The sequence below is a fragment of the Amblyomma americanum genome, chromosome 3 (assembly GCF_052857255.1).
Source record: "Amblyomma americanum isolate KBUSLIRL-KWMA chromosome 3, ASM5285725v1, whole genome shotgun sequence".
Lineage (NCBI taxonomy): Eukaryota > Metazoa > Arthropoda > Arachnida > Ixodida > Ixodidae > Amblyomma > Amblyomma americanum.
In genome coordinates this window covers 200,556,096-200,574,316 of record NC_135499.1, presented here as the reverse complement: position 1 = coordinate 200,574,316, position 18,221 = coordinate 200,556,096, and the positions used below count along the sequence as shown (strand labels likewise).

General features: G+C 51.4%; 1 protein-coding gene across 20 annotated transcripts in view; it reads left to right on the top strand.

Moving 5' to 3' along the window:
- by (focal adhesion protein tensin) overlaps positions 1 to 18,221 on the top strand; it is a 248,222-nt gene that overhangs the window by 118,692 nt on the left and 111,309 nt on the right. For all 20 annotated transcript variants that reach the window (XM_077659626.1, XM_077659629.1, XM_077659625.1 and 17 more), the window contains one exon: positions 16,824 to 16,944. In XM_077659626.1, the coding sequence (XP_077515752.1) occupies positions 16,824 to 16,944 (121 nt within the window). The remainder of the gene's footprint in view (positions 1 to 16,823; positions 16,945 to 18,221) is intronic.

Below are 18,221 nucleotides of genomic sequence, written 5' to 3'. Positions count from 1 at the left end.
ACTCAGGGCTGCGTCCAATTTTCGATACACTGCGAGGCTAGGCAGACCAGTCACTAGACGAAGATTGCGAGTGGGAACCTCACTGCCAGCTGAAAATTGTTTGTTTTTGCGGCATTTTACTGGCCGTTAGAAAGCGAATGCCGAGCCAGCTGTCACCAGCTTCTTAAAGAAAAAAAAGAGAGGGAAGGAAAATGAACTAGGATCACTCTCCCGATAGCGTCGCTTGCTGGCATATGCGACGCGCTAAACGCAAGCACACCCCGTGGTAAGCACTGCGGGATCTTTTTTCCGCTTAGTCTACGCAGTCTCCTCTCGGGTTTCCAGCCGAGAGAGCGCGTTGGCACTGCATTCGGCGCCTGCAACGCCGCGGTGCAGCGTCGACAGTGCGGCGCCGTCGGCTTCGGACGCAGCGGCGCGTGGGTGTCTCTGGAATGGTTTCGCGCTGCCGTCGCATCTCCGCGGTCGCTGTTGCAATCCAGCTGCATGAGCGGGCTGTACCGACGCGACGCCCAGCTCAGCTCCGAGCTCGCGCGCTTCCCTCTCCAGACTGAGTACGGCCGGTTTGCCGCTCGCCGTCGTACAACTGCGGTGGCGGCGAGACCGAATGCCGCCGGCTCAAAGGCTGCTGCTGCTGCTGTTGCTGTCGGCTCCGGGGACCTTGGCCGGGTTTTATTTCGGAGCGAACGGGGAGAGGCTTTCTTCCGCCGTTCTGCGCGCGCCGCGCCTCACACCCTCGCACTGGGAGGCACGCGGAGCGAGCCGCGCTGTGTGTACAACAGCGCCCCCTCTTCCCTTTTCCATTTGTACGGGCGCTGCCGCGCGTGTTATGCAGATCAGTGTAAGCGTGGAAGTGCGTGCTGTGGGTGGTGCCCCCTCCCCACTAGCTGTTGCCGTTCTAGCCGTGGCATGCTCGGCTGTCGACGGCCAGTTGGATGAGATGCGTAACGCTGCTCGACTTGTTCGCTGCGTTGTACGCCTCACTGAAAACGTTGTACGCGCACCTAGCCGTGCAGCGAAGCTTCTGCGAACTAATGGGCAACCGGTGCGCGGTATAAATGCGTAGTAAATCGTTGTGCGCGTAAATAACGCCCGATGCGAGTCTCGACTTGACAGATGAGCTTGAGCATTCTGACGCGAGAACGGAACAAGCCATACGCATAGATTAAAACGGATAAAGAAAATTTTCTGAGATATCCGTGATGAACGCATATGTGCACGAAGCGTATGACCTACGCTGAATGCTGGAGTTCTTGGAAGATCTTTGAGCAAGCAGAGTGTTCCTTAAATGCACATTGACTGCATATCTTAGCACGGTGAAGCCAGGCGCACGCGACAGGCAGGGAAGGGAACGCGGAATGAATGTTCTCGGACATCACTCTCAGTAACGCGCCTCATGGCCTATACGAGGAGACTCCGGCTTCATACCGTCCACGTTCACGGCGCCGGGCGTCCTCGTATCTCGTCTTCGCGGCAAGTGCCTCCTTATCTGCCAGCTTACGACGAGGCGCAAGGGAACCCGCAGCGAAGAGTTGCTGCATGTTGCCGTCAGTCTTTTTTTCTCCGACCTCTTTCGCGTCTCCTTCCTTTCCACTGTCTCCACAGCAGCAGCACAAAGCGGGTTGTGAACAAGGATTCTCCAAATTTTTGGTTTAACTCCATTATGAAAGTCGCCATAAGGTCGTTTCTCGTCCCGCGGAAGAGAGTGCTAAACTTTGTTTTTATATGCATGTATACCTCTATTCAAGTGAGAGTAACGCTTCTTTACCGGATGATGCACTGTTTTTCAACTGCAGCTTTTTGTCACATATTGAAATCGGAATAATTAACTACACTTAACGACAAGGAACGACACATGGGGATACACTTAAAAGACAGTCCAACTTATTTTAAAGACTCTTCACTAGAAAACAGACTTGGACGGACTGGTTTTTCAAGACAGCTGTCCTAATCGTTGTTCTGTTGTCGGACAACCCAGTCACTAAACCGGGTTTAAGAAAAACTGGAAGGAGGGGGGGGGGGGGGTGTCGCCAATCTGCTTGGCATAAAAGCGCCATCTGCGAGACCATGATGAACTGCGTTCATTTCAAGTCAATTCGCCTTTATTTAACATCACAGAGATGTCAGGAGCACAGCCAAAAAAGCCCATGGAAGGCTTGACGAAGAGTCTGCGCCCCTGTACAAAACTTGGACATCTTAAGCAAGGGAGAAATATGTCACTTACGCATCAACAACAGGACACAACGGTATTTTCACATAAAGTTGATAGCAACAACGGCAAATGAAAGCACACTGGCGGATAAACGTAAAGAACAAACATGCAATGTTAAAAAAACTGATTTTACTGTAGTAATCAGTTTTGGGCAGGACTCTATAGAAAAATGCACTTTATATGCTATAAATACTCCGGGGTGCTCCCAAAGGCTAGTAAATTATAATTGATTATCTGACGGCCATAATTCATTTGTGTTTGCGGGATGTGGAAATGGTCATGGGTGCGCGTACCATAATTACGGCACTTGTGCTTCAACCTGGGAATTCGTTATATAAGTCTATAAATATACTCACAATAAGCTCTGTGTTTTCAAACGATTCTAAAATTGATTCTTTCTGTCAAAGGAGGGCGCTCTCTGTAGATTTACCTTTCCTGAAACCATGAAGGCATGACGTGTTTAGGTTGTGCTTTTCACAATGGTCTGAGATTCGTTTAAATGTTACGTTTTTTTAAGCATTTTGAAAAAAAAATGAAAAGAATGGATATGGGACGATAATTTGCATATTCATTTCTGCCGCGCCTTCTTTATGGATAATAGAGACTGTCGCTATTTGCATGCGTTTGGGAAAAACTCCTTTTTCTAGGTTAAATATGTATTCCAATAATGGGCTGATGAGATGAATGACATACTTGAAAAGTAGTTCCTGGAGATCATCTACACCACGAGACTTGCAATTGCGAATGGTTGTAAAGGAACTTTAAATTCCATGCTTATCCGTTCGTGCTGCATTCTTGCAGCAAAAGCAATGAATAACGTGGTGTTGCTTAGTTTTTGATGGTTACGGAATTGGTGATGAATTTTTAATGGCGCAACAGCAGCTTTGGCCGGAGCGCGTAATGCACAAGGTGCTTTGTCTTGCAAAAGGTGAGGTCGAAGAACCATTTTCCATGTATTTCCATGGGCGGGCCGGTGCTGAGTGACAGCGAGGGCCTGCCTGCGAGGGCCAAGCTGCCTCGTTTCAGCGTAGTCATAATGCAAACAAACACTCCGTATAAAGTATTTACCTTCTTGTCAACACCGTCTCCGCCCTCCTCATACCTGCTCCGAGCCCGACCACACTATGTGATTCCCAGCAGTGCCCTGCGTCACTGAGGATCGAACCCGTTCCTCCAGCATATCAGGAGGATGCTCATCACACCACCTGACCACCGCTGAGTTCAGTTACGGAACTGGCATGCCAGCATTGGCTCCATTGCTCACGCCAGCGCTGGTCTGTTCAAACAACAGCTGTAACAGCCGCATTACGCAACTACAGCTATTAAGTCCTCACGGGATAATAAAACGACTGTGTACCGATTCCATTCCACCTGCAGAAGCGACCACACGCCTCGCGTTCGCTAAAATTCGCTCTTCGTTACTGGCTCAATCCCAGCTACAGCGGACCCGCTATGTGGCGTCGTTTCAGCCCAGCCTTCATTTGCGGCTCCCTGTTGGACGCTAGGTATACGCTGGAGCCAGTCGTCGCAGAGTTAAGACAAGTGATGCCCTCAGCGTGGTAGCGTGAACCTATCTATATAGCTTCATAACTGGCTCGACCGGCATTCCAATGCGTGCTTGCAAGCATGAACAACCAAACTGAATGAAAACAGAGAGTATCGGGCATCGAACAATGCTGTTCTGCTATGCAACTTTTTATTTTTGTGAATATTTTTCTTCCGTTTAGCGCAGCTTTCTCGCCGTGCTCAGCGCGGAAGACATTTTCTGCAGAAAGATGTAATCTCCCGTGCTTGCTTTTACGTCGCAGAAACCTGCGTCCGTGTACTTACCATCCGGAGACATATCTGCCCTTTGTCGACATATATGACGAACGACAAGTGGCACCAGACCCCGCGTCCCTAAGGAATGCTTTGCTGCCGTGAAAAGCGCGTCACCTCGTTTTCCTCCTTTGCGTCAGGCCGTTATTACGCACTGCGGCCGTACGAGCGCATTACGGCCTCAAAGGGTGCGTGCAGCCCGCAAGGATGCCCCCATGAAATCGCGCTGGCTGCACGAGAGTCCCTCCATTAGGGACGCACAAAGGTGTAGGCGTGGGCACCGGCGTCGTGAATGCGACGATAACAGCCCGCCGTAAATGGCTCGTGAGAGCTGAAAGATCCCGGTGTGAGGCAGGATGCGACGGCTTCCGCAGTGGTCGTTTTCATGCCTATCTTTTGGCTGATATCTTCGAGAGCGAGTAGCCGTTTCCTATCCTCCATTTTTCATTGTTAGTGACAATGAAGTTAGTGCTTCCTATTGTTTACATGACATTTTTGCTGCCACATGTAAGTAAGGAAGTGTTTGTCGGTGGGCAGACAGCGCAACTGTGCAGGCCCGAGTTGGACACGGAAAAGAACAAGCAAACGAAAGGAGTAAATGAGCTTCCTTTTGTTGTGCGTTTTAATATGTTGGTGTAACATAGGCGTAAACATCGCTTTATTTGTAGCGGAGTCCATTCTAATTTCCGGTATCGAGGCCAGTATTGCTTTCATGAATAGTCGATGTATTCAAATGCGAACTGCTACGAGCCAAAGGCGTCCAATGTAGAGTAGGGTTTCCCGGGCACGGTGGTTTTATTAGAGGACGGCCGTAAAGTGAGCATGGCCAAATGGTGCAGCGCAACGCGTGGAGATGCACGGCGCTTTTCGGTCTTGACCTTGGAGCGCGGCCGCCTCCTCCCCCGTCTAGACGGCAGAAAATACACCGGTCAGAGCCATCCGGGCAGAAGTTCCCCAGAAAGACGGCCGAAGGGGTACTTTCCGCTCGATTACAGCCTTTGAAGGGCTGCAACACTGTATATTTGTAGTTGAAAATCATTAAGCATGCGCCTAGATGAAGTGCTTCGCCTCTCGTGCCAGCGAGGTGAGTCTTCGGGGCCTGTCTCTTCAATGCAGCATGCGCAAATCCCTAACGGTGACGTCATCCAGCGGTCGGCGGTACTGTGACAGCTGTGCTGCCTCTATAGTCAAAGTGTCAGCAGTGCTTGTTGCTGTTTCCTGTTTGTGCTCTGAGCAACACACCATCTACTGAAGAAGGATGGATCTACTAAAGTTTTTAGAGGTATGGCCGAATCAGCCACCCATCCATGTGAACTGCTCTCCTGTAGGGCTCCTGATGCTCCAGAAAACCGCGGCGTGGCCCAGGAATGTTTCAAGAGCACTGTGCTCCAAAATGCCACTTGTGCCGGTGCGGCTATGCAGCGCGCAAGCCGGGCTTGCGTCGAGGAAACATGTGACGATGCAAAGTTCAACCGGAGCTTGAGGAGTTGAAGACGTAGATTCAGCGCATGGGAGGATCTGAACGGTGGGCGGCGGGGAGGGTGGAAGGAAGGCGGTCGCCGAATTTCCCCGTCCGTTTCAGCTAGATATATGTTCTATGAAAGCTGAACACTGTGTCTCACGTTTTCAATGGAGAAAGTGCAGAAAACGCATTGTGTATTGGGACTGTTTGCTCCGCGGTGGAAGGCTGAGGGTCGGCTACTGGCCCGCAGAATCGTTTTCGGAAGGGTGGCACACGATGACACTTAGGAAATGACGTAAAACAGAAGCTGTGAATGAGTACTTAGACATGAAACATTTGCAAATATAAGTCTTGGAAAACCTCTCTATCTTCACTAATAGCTACTTACGTTTCAGAAAGCCTGTTTAAGCAAGCTTCCTGCGTGTGAAATGTGGAAATCTCCGGTGGTCTCGCCTGTCGTAGTAACGGCCGGAGCATCTTCAAGCGGCACAGATCGCAGTTATCTCCGACGTTACGTGTGCGAGGAGCTAAGGTTACATGTGATTGATTCGCGGTCATTCTAGGACAGGTGTGTTTAGCGATGGTCGCCGAACAGGAATGTTTGGAAATTGAACTGAGGACTAACACGACCTCTCTCGTAGGCCGCGCGCAGCCACGCAGCCACAAAGCCAACCCATCGTCTTATGCTTGTCATCTTTAGTGGTTACGTCACCTCTGTTCCCGTGGAGATTGAGAATCTATCCAGAAACGGAACGCCGCCACTATCGAATTTGGATGGACATATAGGGGTGATCAAAAGTTCCGAGGCCATAGCGTCTGCTTTTCAGCGGCATATCCTGCCACTTATGATAGCAATAAAGCTATCAAGGTTCTAAGAGGTGAGAATGAAACTTCTCCTATCATCTATAGAGATTTTATGCTTCGGGGGTGTCATAACTGCCCGACTATAGTGCTCGAAAGCAGACCCTGTGGCCTGGAAACTTTTGACCGACTGTGTACATCAACAGTCGACTAAACCAGAGGGTTGTCGCACAGCGCGCCCCATTTGAACTTTAGCTTTTCCTGGACTGTCAGACATTTTGCGCAGTGTTCGTGCAGCATATCCACACGCTGTGGAGCAGGGTATGCGGAATAGTCATAGCGTGCGCAGTGAGGGGATCGAAACGCGCAAGAATTTGATCCCTTCGCCACGTGGATTCTTCGCTCAATGGGAGTCGGGCGGTTGTCTGTTTCTTGAGGCAACCCTGGGACGCGTAGTCGTTGCGTGCCGTAGTAAGCACAGAAGCGCGGGAGGCTCGAGTAAAGACACATCGGCGGCTGCCTTCCATCCCGTTCCAAACAACCGCAACGTCGCGCCGTCGGCCGCGCTGCACCTAATCGCGCGCGTAGCCCGCAGCGCAGCCGGCGTGGCTCGGTATCGGCGCCTGCGATCGACCGCGGCAGCGTCACGATCGGTCACGCGGCCCGGCGCATCGCGTTCCGCCGGCTCTGAGGCGAGACTCGGCCAAGTGCAGCGCTTAGAAGAGCACGCTTATCGTATTGGCCCCGACGAGAAGCGTTCAGGCGCAGAGTAAGAGGCGCAAAAGAAAAGAAATAAAAGCCCGCGCGCCGCGTGGCGCCAAGAACAAAGAAGCAGTGGACTGGACGGGGGCTGCACGGACTCTTCGGCGAAGCAGTGCGGCCTGCCTGGACTGGCGCGGCCCATCGCCCGCGATGGTGGGATTGTGCGACTTTACCGACCTGCCTGAATGGGCTCTCACCGCTCGAGCCGAAGACGGCCCTCGATCGGAGGCTCATTGTGGGGATCATCGAGAAGAAAGTAGGAGCTCATATAATGTGCCCTCGGGGAAGAAAAAAGCACACAGAGCCACTGTGCTAAATTTTATTCTTAGCTTTTTCTTCCTGTCCACTATACTTTTTGGGCTCCCAGAACGTGTCGGACTAGGCTGCAGTCCGTGCAGCGAGATTCGTAGCGTGCCAGCATTTGTAAATGTCGGCATCGACCTCCGAAAATTTGTGCACAGCTGCTTCTGCTTACGGAGGGATGGCATGTGTTGGGACCGCAGTTGATTTAGCATTTTTATTTCATTAATTACGGGAAGTTAACGCTTAGGAGGCAAGTTGTAAACACTATTTACACGTTTGTTCGTTGTATTTTTTGACAAGCAAGCTGTATATAGCTGTGCTGCACAATTGTGCGTGACGTAATGGCTACACCGGTATGTGTCTCCTATAGTCGGCGATTGTAGTACGTGCAGGCGGTGAGAGAGAGTCCCTCGACGCGTTTCGCCAGCAGACTGAGGCTGTGGCTATATGGTTTCTAACTTCGCGAACCTGTCCATGGGCAGAGAGAAAGACACACGGAAGAGTTGGCCGCGACACACACACACACACACACACACACACACACACACACACACACACACACACACACACACACACACACACACACACACACACACACACACACACACACACACACACACACACACACACACACACACACCGGATCACAGGTTTTTGAGCTGGCGGCATCTGTGTGTGTCCACGCGTGCATCTGGTTCATCCTCCCCCTGTCACTGCCTCTCTGGCGCAGCATCGCAATAAATAACAAAAATAGATCTGTTGGCAGCTTGCCTTCGAGGAAGCTCCGCCGCACTGGTCTTATCGTATAGTTTATGGTTATTTGAGTCTGTCGTGGCCTAAATTGACCCCTCGGTGGGGCTTAAGACCACAAGTCGTGGTCATTGCGCGGATAGTCCAGAGATGTTTGCGCCGGCCGCTTGCTAAGACGGGTCGCAATTCATTCGGCGTACACACCTTTGACAAGCGCGCCACTCCCAACGTGCGCTGAAAAACTTGCCGCAGTTGCGTCGCCTCGGTCAGCTCGCGTAGCACCTACAGCCTTCGTTCGCTAATGCCATGGAAACCCGCTGGCCGTGCATGAGGCGGGAGGGCCTCCGGCGACGATAAGGGTGCGGTGCCCTTCGGCTATCCTGCTGAGTCGGCGGCGGTGCCTTTATGGGAAAAACAAACACGCCTCACTCGGCGACGGTAAAGTGCTCCGCCAGGCGTCGCTGGTGAAGAGGCGGGCTTCCGGTTTGCCTTAGGTGGATGTCGAGGAGGGGATGCAGGCCAGGAAGTCCCCACTTGCGCACTTCTTGGAAGTCCAAAAATTCCCGTTTTCTCGTTTGTCGTGTGCGGAGGCTCAGATAAACATCGATGGCTGTATACGTGCTTACGTGTTCTTCATGTATGCGGGCGTACAATTTCTGCCCGGGACGTGACACTGGCGGCTTAGTGCAACCGTTGCCTTGAATGCAAGATTCAAGCAGAGCGCCAACGTTTGTACAGGGTCTCTCGCCTGCCAGTGACTCACTTGTTTATTCCGTTTTCCTCACTCAGTGCATCGTTCAGTGCGCTATGCTTTCAGTGTTGGCGCAGCGTGGACGCCCATTAAGTTCTAGGTTAACGTTTTTCAAAATGTACTTGTGCTACTTCTTACTAGTGAGTTGTACTAATGTTCCCTCCCCACCTTCACGTGACGATAAAGGCATTCCGCTTTCAAACTCCCATTGTTCGGGGGCACTTGGTTTGTAACGATCAGCAATGTCAGCAAGTAACCACCAATGATGGAACGATCGATGTCAGACGTTGCTCTCTAAAATTTACCGCTACGGGCCGGGGACCTGGCACCCCAGGTGGCACATGTTACGGCACAGCATACGCACGGGAAAATAACAATGCAAAATCAAATAATGATTCTCGAGATCTGATGTTGCAAGAACGTTGCTACCGGACAAATACTAAGCCGGACAACACATACGCGCAATTTGCTTGCCATTACTAATCATTGCCCGCAGGGAAATCTCTGGCATGTAATCAGATAACAAGCGCGGCGAGATGCCAGTCGTATACGGTCCCCGCAGCACGTTCGCTGTCTCTGCGCTGGACACGTTCGACCGCTGTGTCCGGAGACGGCGATTACCTACGCCTCACAAGTCCTCCAGAGCAGCGGCCGCGTCATTTCGAGCAATTGATCAGCGACTACTGCCTCTTGTCCCAATGAACGCATTAGCGCTCGCCTTAAAGACGAACATTAGAGGCATTCGGGCAATGGGGCGGTCACGCCGCCTTCACTTCGTGCGCCGCACAGCCGCCACGAGTGCCCGCCGGGGCACCGCGAGTGAGGCGGCGGCGTGAATGGACGTCGCCAGTTGCGCAACTCGGAAGCGTGACCGCCATTACTTTATGTGCTGCGTGCGTGGAGCGGCGGCGACCTGAGGCGCTGTACCGCACGTTGTCCGCATAATAGTACACCGGCGGCGGAGGCCCTCTCGTGGTCGCAGCTTGCGGCAGGCGAGTGCACATACATCGCGCTCTCATGAATCTCGACGCGCTTTCCCCGAATCCGCTGTCTCTATTTTTCTCCTTGGCGCCACGGGAGTCGCCTGTAAGCGAACATTAGAGGGAGCCGAAAGTGCTGGCTCTGTACCAAGACCACGTAACGATTCCAGCTATACCAGTTGTCGAACAGAAATCGTGTAAAGCGGAAGCTTTACTATAGTACCTTGTCGACATAGCCTGTATAGCCTATAGGCCATGTCGACAAGGTCGTGTCCGCAAAACGTGTCCGCAGCTGTTATGAGGAACTTAAGAGTTAGCGCCGAACGAATGGTTGTAATCGAAAGAGGATGATGTGAGGATGCTGCCAAAAAAATTATGTCGATAGACTGGTTAGTCAATTAATTAGAGCCAAAAATGTCCAAAAAGTGCGGCGCCAAATTTGAAAAACCGCCAGTGTGGGCGGAGCCAACGCTTGACGCCAAATTTGAAAACGAAGCGTGGCGTCAAGTTTGAAATATCAAAATGGACAATTGATGAAATTACCCGCCGCGGTGGCTCAGTGGTTAGGGCGCTCGGCTACTGATCCGGAGTTCCCGGGCTCGAACCCGACCGCGGCGGCTGCGTTTTGATGGAGGCGGAACGCTAAGGCGCCCGTGTGCTGTGCGATGTCAGTGCACGTTAAAGATCCCCAGGTGGTCGAAATTATTCCGGAGCCCTCCACTACGGCACCTCTTTCTTCCTTTCTTTCACTCCCTCCTTTATCCCTTCCCTTAGGGCGTGGTTCAGGTGTCCAACAATATATGAGACAGATAGTGCGCCATTTCCTTTCCCCCAAAACCAATTATTATTATTATTAATTGATGAAACTTGATTAAGATAATTAATTGTGGTAATTGGGAAATTGGATCAATTTACATCAGTGTTTAATCGAGTAAATGGGAGGAGAATGGGCAAGTGATGCGAAGCGAGGAGACGAGGGAAGCAAAGAGGGGCAAAGAGAAACGACGAGACGCCAATGCTTTCGCATTCCTCAGATGCGGGTTGCCGCAGTGACCTCAAATTTTCTTGATACCGGTTATGAGCGACGCGGATTTTTAAAAGGACCTTTATGTCGAACAATCTACGCGTCCTGTGTTACATATAAGTCGCTGTGCTCATACTCTTTAGTCTATTTTTCGTCCTGTACAAAATTATACGCGCTTGCGTACTTTTTTCGGCGTTCAGCACTTTACACAGTTCTTCATTCGTTTACAGCGAGGAAATAATTAAAACCGCATACTCTCGTAGATGTTCTCATTTATAGGGACACGCTGGAAGTAATTGTGCTCAGCTTTGAATCATAGCGGCTGACTGCCCAATAGACGGCTGGTGCGGTGATGTAACTCGAGCCCCGATTTCAAGTGCTCGCGCTGCTCAGAGTGCTCCCACAGGCGGCCTTGAGTCGTGCAACTAAAGACCGGATCGTCCTCTAAACGCAGTATCCGTTATGCGAATTATCAGTATTTTTTTTTGTTTCTCTCATCGTTCTTGGCGAGGCTCATGTCGCGAGGCGCAGGCATTAAGAACCAGTGCGCAGAACGCTCACCGCGATTCGCCTCAGCGACACTATGGGGTTCTGCGCAGTCCACACAAACCGGCTTAGCTCAGAGGCCCTTTCCGGCGTGTCGCCGCCGGCGGACCACCCACCCGGAATGGCGATGGGAAAGCACTGGCGAGAGGCACTTCTCTTTTTTTTTCTTTCCATTTTCTGGTCCACTCCGCTGGCTCATTACGACGCCGTGCTTAATTATCCTAATCGTCGCGCGCTCTCACGTGTTGCGTAACCTGAGCGGTCGCGGCAACAGCGGACGTTCCGCGCGCGCGTGCGCGCTGAGCCAGGTATGTGATTGTTTTCGCCGGGCCCGATTCACCGCTGCCCGATTAAATGCCCGCCTATGGCCCCGTCGCATTGCGCCTTGATTGCGCCTTCTTGCTCGCGGCGGCGTGTTTGAGATCGCCACAGGCCTGTGCACATAGCCTGGCCGTGGCGTTGCTTTGATAGGTATGGCCTTGTGTACAACAATCGCTGATTGTGCCATTAGGCCCATTGTTCATTATGCAAATGACCCGGAGTTTATCAGATGAATGCGGAAGGCACGCGAGAATAGGGGGCCGACTAATCTGTGACAAGGGCATGCCCCTGTTGGCAGCGCACAAGCCGATACACGACCCTCCATTTTTGTGGAGGTGTTATCGCGGCTTGTAAAATGGCTTTGTTCAGCCGTTCGTTACACAGTTGCTACACGTTGCACGTCCAGGGCACCATGATTGATTCCGGTTGAATAGGGAAGCCTGGCTGCCTTCTGCCGCTTTTTGCTTCCTTAACACTGAAGTCGACGAGGAGGCACAGAGTCGGGTGATATTGCACGTCGTGTAGCTTCCTCTCAGACCGTGATCTCGCTGTGAGCCGGTGTAGTACTGTTGCGATGCGCTCAGATTACTGAACATTGTGCGTTCACTGAAGTCCTGGATCTATGAATTAAAGTGAGTGCTACTTTCAGGATTGATTACTGTTAGTTGCCACTTCATTGCTCAGCGTATATTAGTGATCGGGGAGAGCGACGCTTCCGTAAACGCAAGAATGGTTCGTGGTTGGCCGGTCCCACTGACCTCCAGTTAACCCTGTCTTAGGCCGGCTGCGGGTACCTTATCGCTGCAACATTCTTCACTACTTCTGCTTGCTTAACTATCTGAAGCCCGCTGCTACGTTTGCTTTCTCTTGTAATCCAAGACTGTACTCCGTAAGAACCGATCGGTTATTTTCATTTCGAATTGCCCATGTTGATTAAATTACATACCTCCATTACAAGTCAGGCATGAAAACCCACAGTAAAAGGGGTTTGCTCTCCTTTGATAAAGTGCTAGCTGTTGGGTGATGCAAACACGCTGCATCTCTACTCTCTAAGGAGTTGTCAGGTTGAAAATGAGATTTTCGTTACTTCCATTCGCGCGACTCTTCTCTTACAAGAGTGGAGAGATATAACGGAGCGATGGATTGGAGGCTTGGTTAATGTGGGCGTGGCCTGATATGCTGAGTAGTGGGAAAAAAGGAAATAAATTGTAGGCGATTATGATGATTACATTGGAGACTGTGACGACGCACCTCACAAACACCGAGCAATGCATCTCTTGCCAGCCTATCGGGAAAGGCCGTGCTAAGAGCTATGTTTTTTATCATGGGTCCAGTGGGTCGCGGGCCCGGGCTTGACGCGGGCTTATTCCGACGCAAGCCAGTTGTGGAAGCGCTCCAGAGCGGCCCGCAATTATTGTCGCCCTTCCGCATGACTGGGGCATAGCGAGCAAAATATGATCTTTTGTCCCCTAGATCAACGACATAGATCTAGCGATGCGTATAGGCCCTTTAAAAATAAATGCTAACAGTGGAGCGGCCGCCCATGCGAAAACCTCTCAAAGTATTGTGCAACGTACACCCGTCATTGGCAATCTTTTCATGGCACCTAGATTCACGTTTCCGGCGGCTGCCCTTCTACCCGGTCTTGATCGTACGCACCTCCTCGTCGACCCTGCGGCGTACTACGCGCATCCTGGCAGACTGAATGTGCGCTGGGCGGGCGAACCGATGGTTTGTGCAGGCCGCCGCTTCGTTCCGGCTGATCACTGCGAAGACTCTGCTCGAGGGGCCTTGGGGCCGATTGGTTTCATCCTTCGCGGCGTCCGCTATATGCGGCAAGCCTGCCAACGTGCGCCGGGAGGAGGCCAGGGTTCCCTCGTGCTCGGCCGCTGCGCCCTCCTTCTTCTGCGCTCGCCTGATTAGCATGCGCGCCTGGCCCTCGTGTGCGTGCACCGTCTGGCCACGAGCACCACGCAACCCTTCTTCTCTTCCGCCGAGGCAGGGCCGCTTCCTGCACTTGGCCGCTGCTGCTGCCTGCTCGAGACACAGGGGGCACGTCTCTCTAAGCTCCGGCCATTTGTCACGACACTACACCCGCGCCGTGTTTCCTCCCCTTTACTGACGACTTCTTTCGTTATGTTGCGTTGTTGTGCCGTCATCGCCGCGCTTGGGCCTTTGGGCGTGAATCAGCGCGTGCCTTTTCCCGCACCCGGCCAAGGCTGCTGCTGCCGCTCTGCGTGGCTCTTTGTGTGTGCGTATAGTTAGTTATACGCGTGTGTCCGTTGCGTTTGGTCTCGTTTCTAACGTAGCTGAGCACGCGCAACTTGACCCGTGGCCTCAGAATCTCCCTACGACTACTAACGCGGTGGTAGTTGAGGTTTGGGATTCGTGATCTTCAGGATAAAGGCATAAAGCACCTCCGTGACCTAAAGATAACACCGCCCACTCGACCCACCTTCCGTAGAAGTGGGTTTCGTTTGGCGGCTCCTTCGCGCATGGGGAGTAAGTTGCGGCGTTATCTACTAAACGCATATGCAACGACTGGTTCCTTGAAGAAGGTGTTCTCATTCATTCGAAGTTGAGGAGGAAACGGGCTACTGCGCACCATCCTCGAATCCCTGGCTGTAGGCAGCGGCCTTTGGTAAGCACGAGTGCATGAAATGCCAATTTGGCTCTATGCCAATCGATAAGATGTGAACCTCGTTCTCTTAATTGATGTTGTCTTGAAGGGAAACACGGGGGAAACGAAAACGCGCGTTTGTGCCGCTGACTCTAGACGCTTTCGTTAAGGTAAGACAGGGCAGTCAAATGACTGGAGAGGGGTGGTTGCTACGTTTGGGGAAGGGGGCTTCTGCCGTGAGTATACATGGAGGGAAAAGTAATAAAACGCAGGGCGTCAGGGGCCAGATTACGCAACTGTCAATTAGGAAAATTGTCAAAAACTTCTCACAAAGGTGTGAATAAGCCTTGCTCCAATTGGTCGGTCGTGGCCGGCGGCCATTTTGCTTTTTTGCGTCATGGGTGGCTGCCGATTACGTCACGGATATGACAGAAGTGGTGACGTTGCACACCTAATTATGTAGCCGCTTATTGACAGTTTTTTGTCACAGCTTTGAGGCTGTCAATTTGACAGTAGCCTTTGTGACAGAAAATGGCGGCGGTGTACGCGGCCATACGACTGAGGGGGCTGCGCTGGCGCGAGCAACGGCGAAGGAGGGCGCACGAAGACGCGTTTGAATTGCCGGACGAGCTGCTTCGACGCCTTTTTCGACTGGAGAAGCAGACGGTGGAGTGGCTATGCGACGAACTCGCCGATGAACTGGAGGTTTGCGTGCGAGCGCGCTGTCGATGCGGCGGCAGGTGCTGTGTGCATTGCGGTTATTTGCCATGGGCGGCTTTCAGGCTGCCGTTGGTAGCGAGGCGCACGTCGGCATCGCACAACGGACGGTGAGCAAATACGTACGGCAGGTATTGCAGGCAATCTGCTAACTTAGCGCGCAGAAAGGGTGGGTTCCCGCGGTCACCTCTGTGCCACAGATATATAAATTAAATACGCTTATGCTGGCAAATCACTATTTTTCCCAGCAAATCGCACTTCGCGGTCGTCTTCTGAGGGGAAAAGAAACAGACAATCACACATCACATACTGCAACACCTCACCTTTTGGCATTTTTGTCATCGATCGAAAGAGGCGAAAAACACAGAGTTCAACAAGTTGTCTTCGTCGATTTCGTACCAAGCGCTTCTTGCAAGTTCGCTCGGTAGGCACGTAGCCTTCACTGCATTCGTTCAAATTTTTCTGCGCACTTAGGTCAACCGCACAGTAGCTTGACTTCAGGCGCCGCGTGACAAACAATAAACACGGCGTAGAATCGGCTGCTTTCGTGCAAAGCGGCTTGACGTTTTACCGCCGTCAGCGCAGCTCCGCGGCAGCAAAAGTTACCCACCAGTCAATTTATTAGCACAACTTCGAACACTTTTTGTTTTGCTTGTTATTTTCGACTTTAAACACAATGTTTTGACAAAATAAAATATTAGTTATTTTGCCTCGTTGCTTATTTCTTATTTCTTTTTTACAAAAAATTTACCAGACGGTCCTTCGAATGCTCTCGGGGCGCCGCCCTGCTGTGATTGGCTGATTCCTTGTTGCGTCACGTGGTGACGTTTCATCGTTTCGTCATTTTGACGTCACTGTTAATAACTTTTGACAGAATTCGTCACAGTTGCGTAATCTGGCCCCTGGCTTCGTTAGTCATTGTGACCGCTGTGGTGATGTGGCTTTCGCAAATGGCGCGTCGGGTCGTGGCTAATATCGAAGCTGCTAAAGAAAGGCAATGAGGAAAGCGTTAAGTGCTGCGTTTCTCAGGGATGCGCTGTTTACCGCCCCCTTTCGGGTTGGGGCTCGAAATGCGGTGCGATGACGAAGCTCTTTCATCGTGAAGATTCGATTGAGAAAAACTGCAATTTCATCTTATCAGGAATGGTTTTCATTCTTTCTACTTCTAGGCCAGGGCAGCACTTTAACCAGAACGGCACGTGAGCGCGATTCGCTGTAGCCTGCAGGCAATACCCGGCTACGTCCTTGATTGCCGTGTTTTAGCGCTTGGCATCTGTCGGAGGGGATACGCGGTCAGAGCGCAAGTAGTCCAAATTTTCCGTTAGCGGGTGTAATAAAACCGCAGTGTTGCGCGTATGAAGTGGACCGAGTAAGCAACACGCGATTGTACTGCGGTTTTCGCGCCTTCAGTTAGCAAAGGCGCTGAAGCAATCTCACGTATGCAGCATCTCCTTCTCCGAGGCGTTCAGTCATGTCCAGACTGGCGCACGTATCTAGCCCAATGCGCTACGGTTCGTGCGTTGCTTTCACCCACTAAGTTGGCGCGCCTTTTACCCTTCTATAAAGATTAATTGGCGGCTCCACATCCCATTCATAAGGCTGACAGCAAAAAAAAAAAAAGAGAAAAGTTGGAAAGTGTAAATAAAGAGGGAGACGTCGCTTGCCAGAGACCAATAGCAGAGTGCACCCAAAAGCACAGCCGAGCAACTGCGAAGAAGTTGCCGGGAGCTCATGTCTCGTGGTGTGTGTGTGTGTGCAGGTACGCGGCGTGGACGTGGGCGTGGAGGCTCGGCACGCCTTCCGGAGCAAGCAGTTTCGCAAGACCCAGCGCTGCGATCTGTGCCAGCAGCCGCTCAGGGACCAGGGGGCCTCCTGCAGAGGTGAGTGTTGCTCGATACGGACTGGGCTGGGGCCGTGCGTATACACTCGATAGCTGCTCGGCCCAAAACGGACGGTGTCACGAAATATGTAACACTACTCCTTTCTTTGGCCGTGGTGGTCGAATTTCGATGGAGGCGAAATTCTAGAGGCCCGTGTGCTGTGCGATGTCAGTGCACGTTAAAGAGCCCCAGGTGGTCGAAATTTTCGGAGCCCGTCACTGCGGTGTCTCTCATAGCCTGAGTCTCTTTGGGACGTTAAGCCCCCATAAACGATAAACCGTAGTCACTTCTTTTTCTTTCTTTCTTTCTTTCTTTCTTTCTTTCTTTCTTTCTTTCTTTCTTTCTTTCTTTCTTTCTTTCTTTCTTTCTTTCTTTCCTTCTTTCTTTCTTTCTTTCTTTCTTTTCTTTTTTTCTATTTGATGTAAAGCCACACTTGTGATATGCATGTAAGGTCGCACATATTTGCAAGAGGCTCTGATAAAGCTGTCTTTTTCTGTAACGCCCATGTTCACTCCCCGCGCCGAAATGTATGCTAAGCAGCTCTCATTATAGGCAACCCGAAAAAAAAAAAAGCAGTTCGTCTGCATGTGAATACACAGTCACCGCCAGCTTTGAAATCGCCCTTCTTGCTTTAACGGAACTCGTTCAGCTAATAAAGATATATTTCTTGTGCGAGCCAAAGGCACGCGTGTGTTTGTATTGGACGCTAACAGGGCGCTGCCTGCCATTTTTTTTTTTCAAGATATCAAACGCTGATGCAAAGACCTGAATTCGCAGATGCTGAGTGAGCGTGGGGCAGGAGTATACACAAATCTTGACACATGCCGTAGCAGCCAGCACTGCATTTTGTGCAATTTTCAATTAATCTAGGAACTGCGACATTACGCATAATTGCGCTGCACTAACCCACGCATCACACCTGGAGCTCGTAGCAGTCGCGGAGATCTCAGCTGCGGTAAATCCGCCGCCGAGGTTACGTGATTTCTTCTTTTTGTCTCGGTAACTAGATGCGCTGGCTAACGTATGTTATCGTGAAACAAATGAAAAGCCGAAATAAATACTATAGAGTCGCTTGAAAGGTGAGCATGGCTTGAGCTTCAGTGAAGCTGGGACAGTGCCACTGCTGTGCGGGAAAACATTAGACAGGAGGAGTTAACAGCTCGACAACTTGACACTGACACGTTGATGTGCCTATAAAATGAAACCGTGTAATAAAATGCCTCTATTTCCTGAGGTGAAGAAAGCGTTCGCATCATGTAATCCGCGGGCACAGAAAG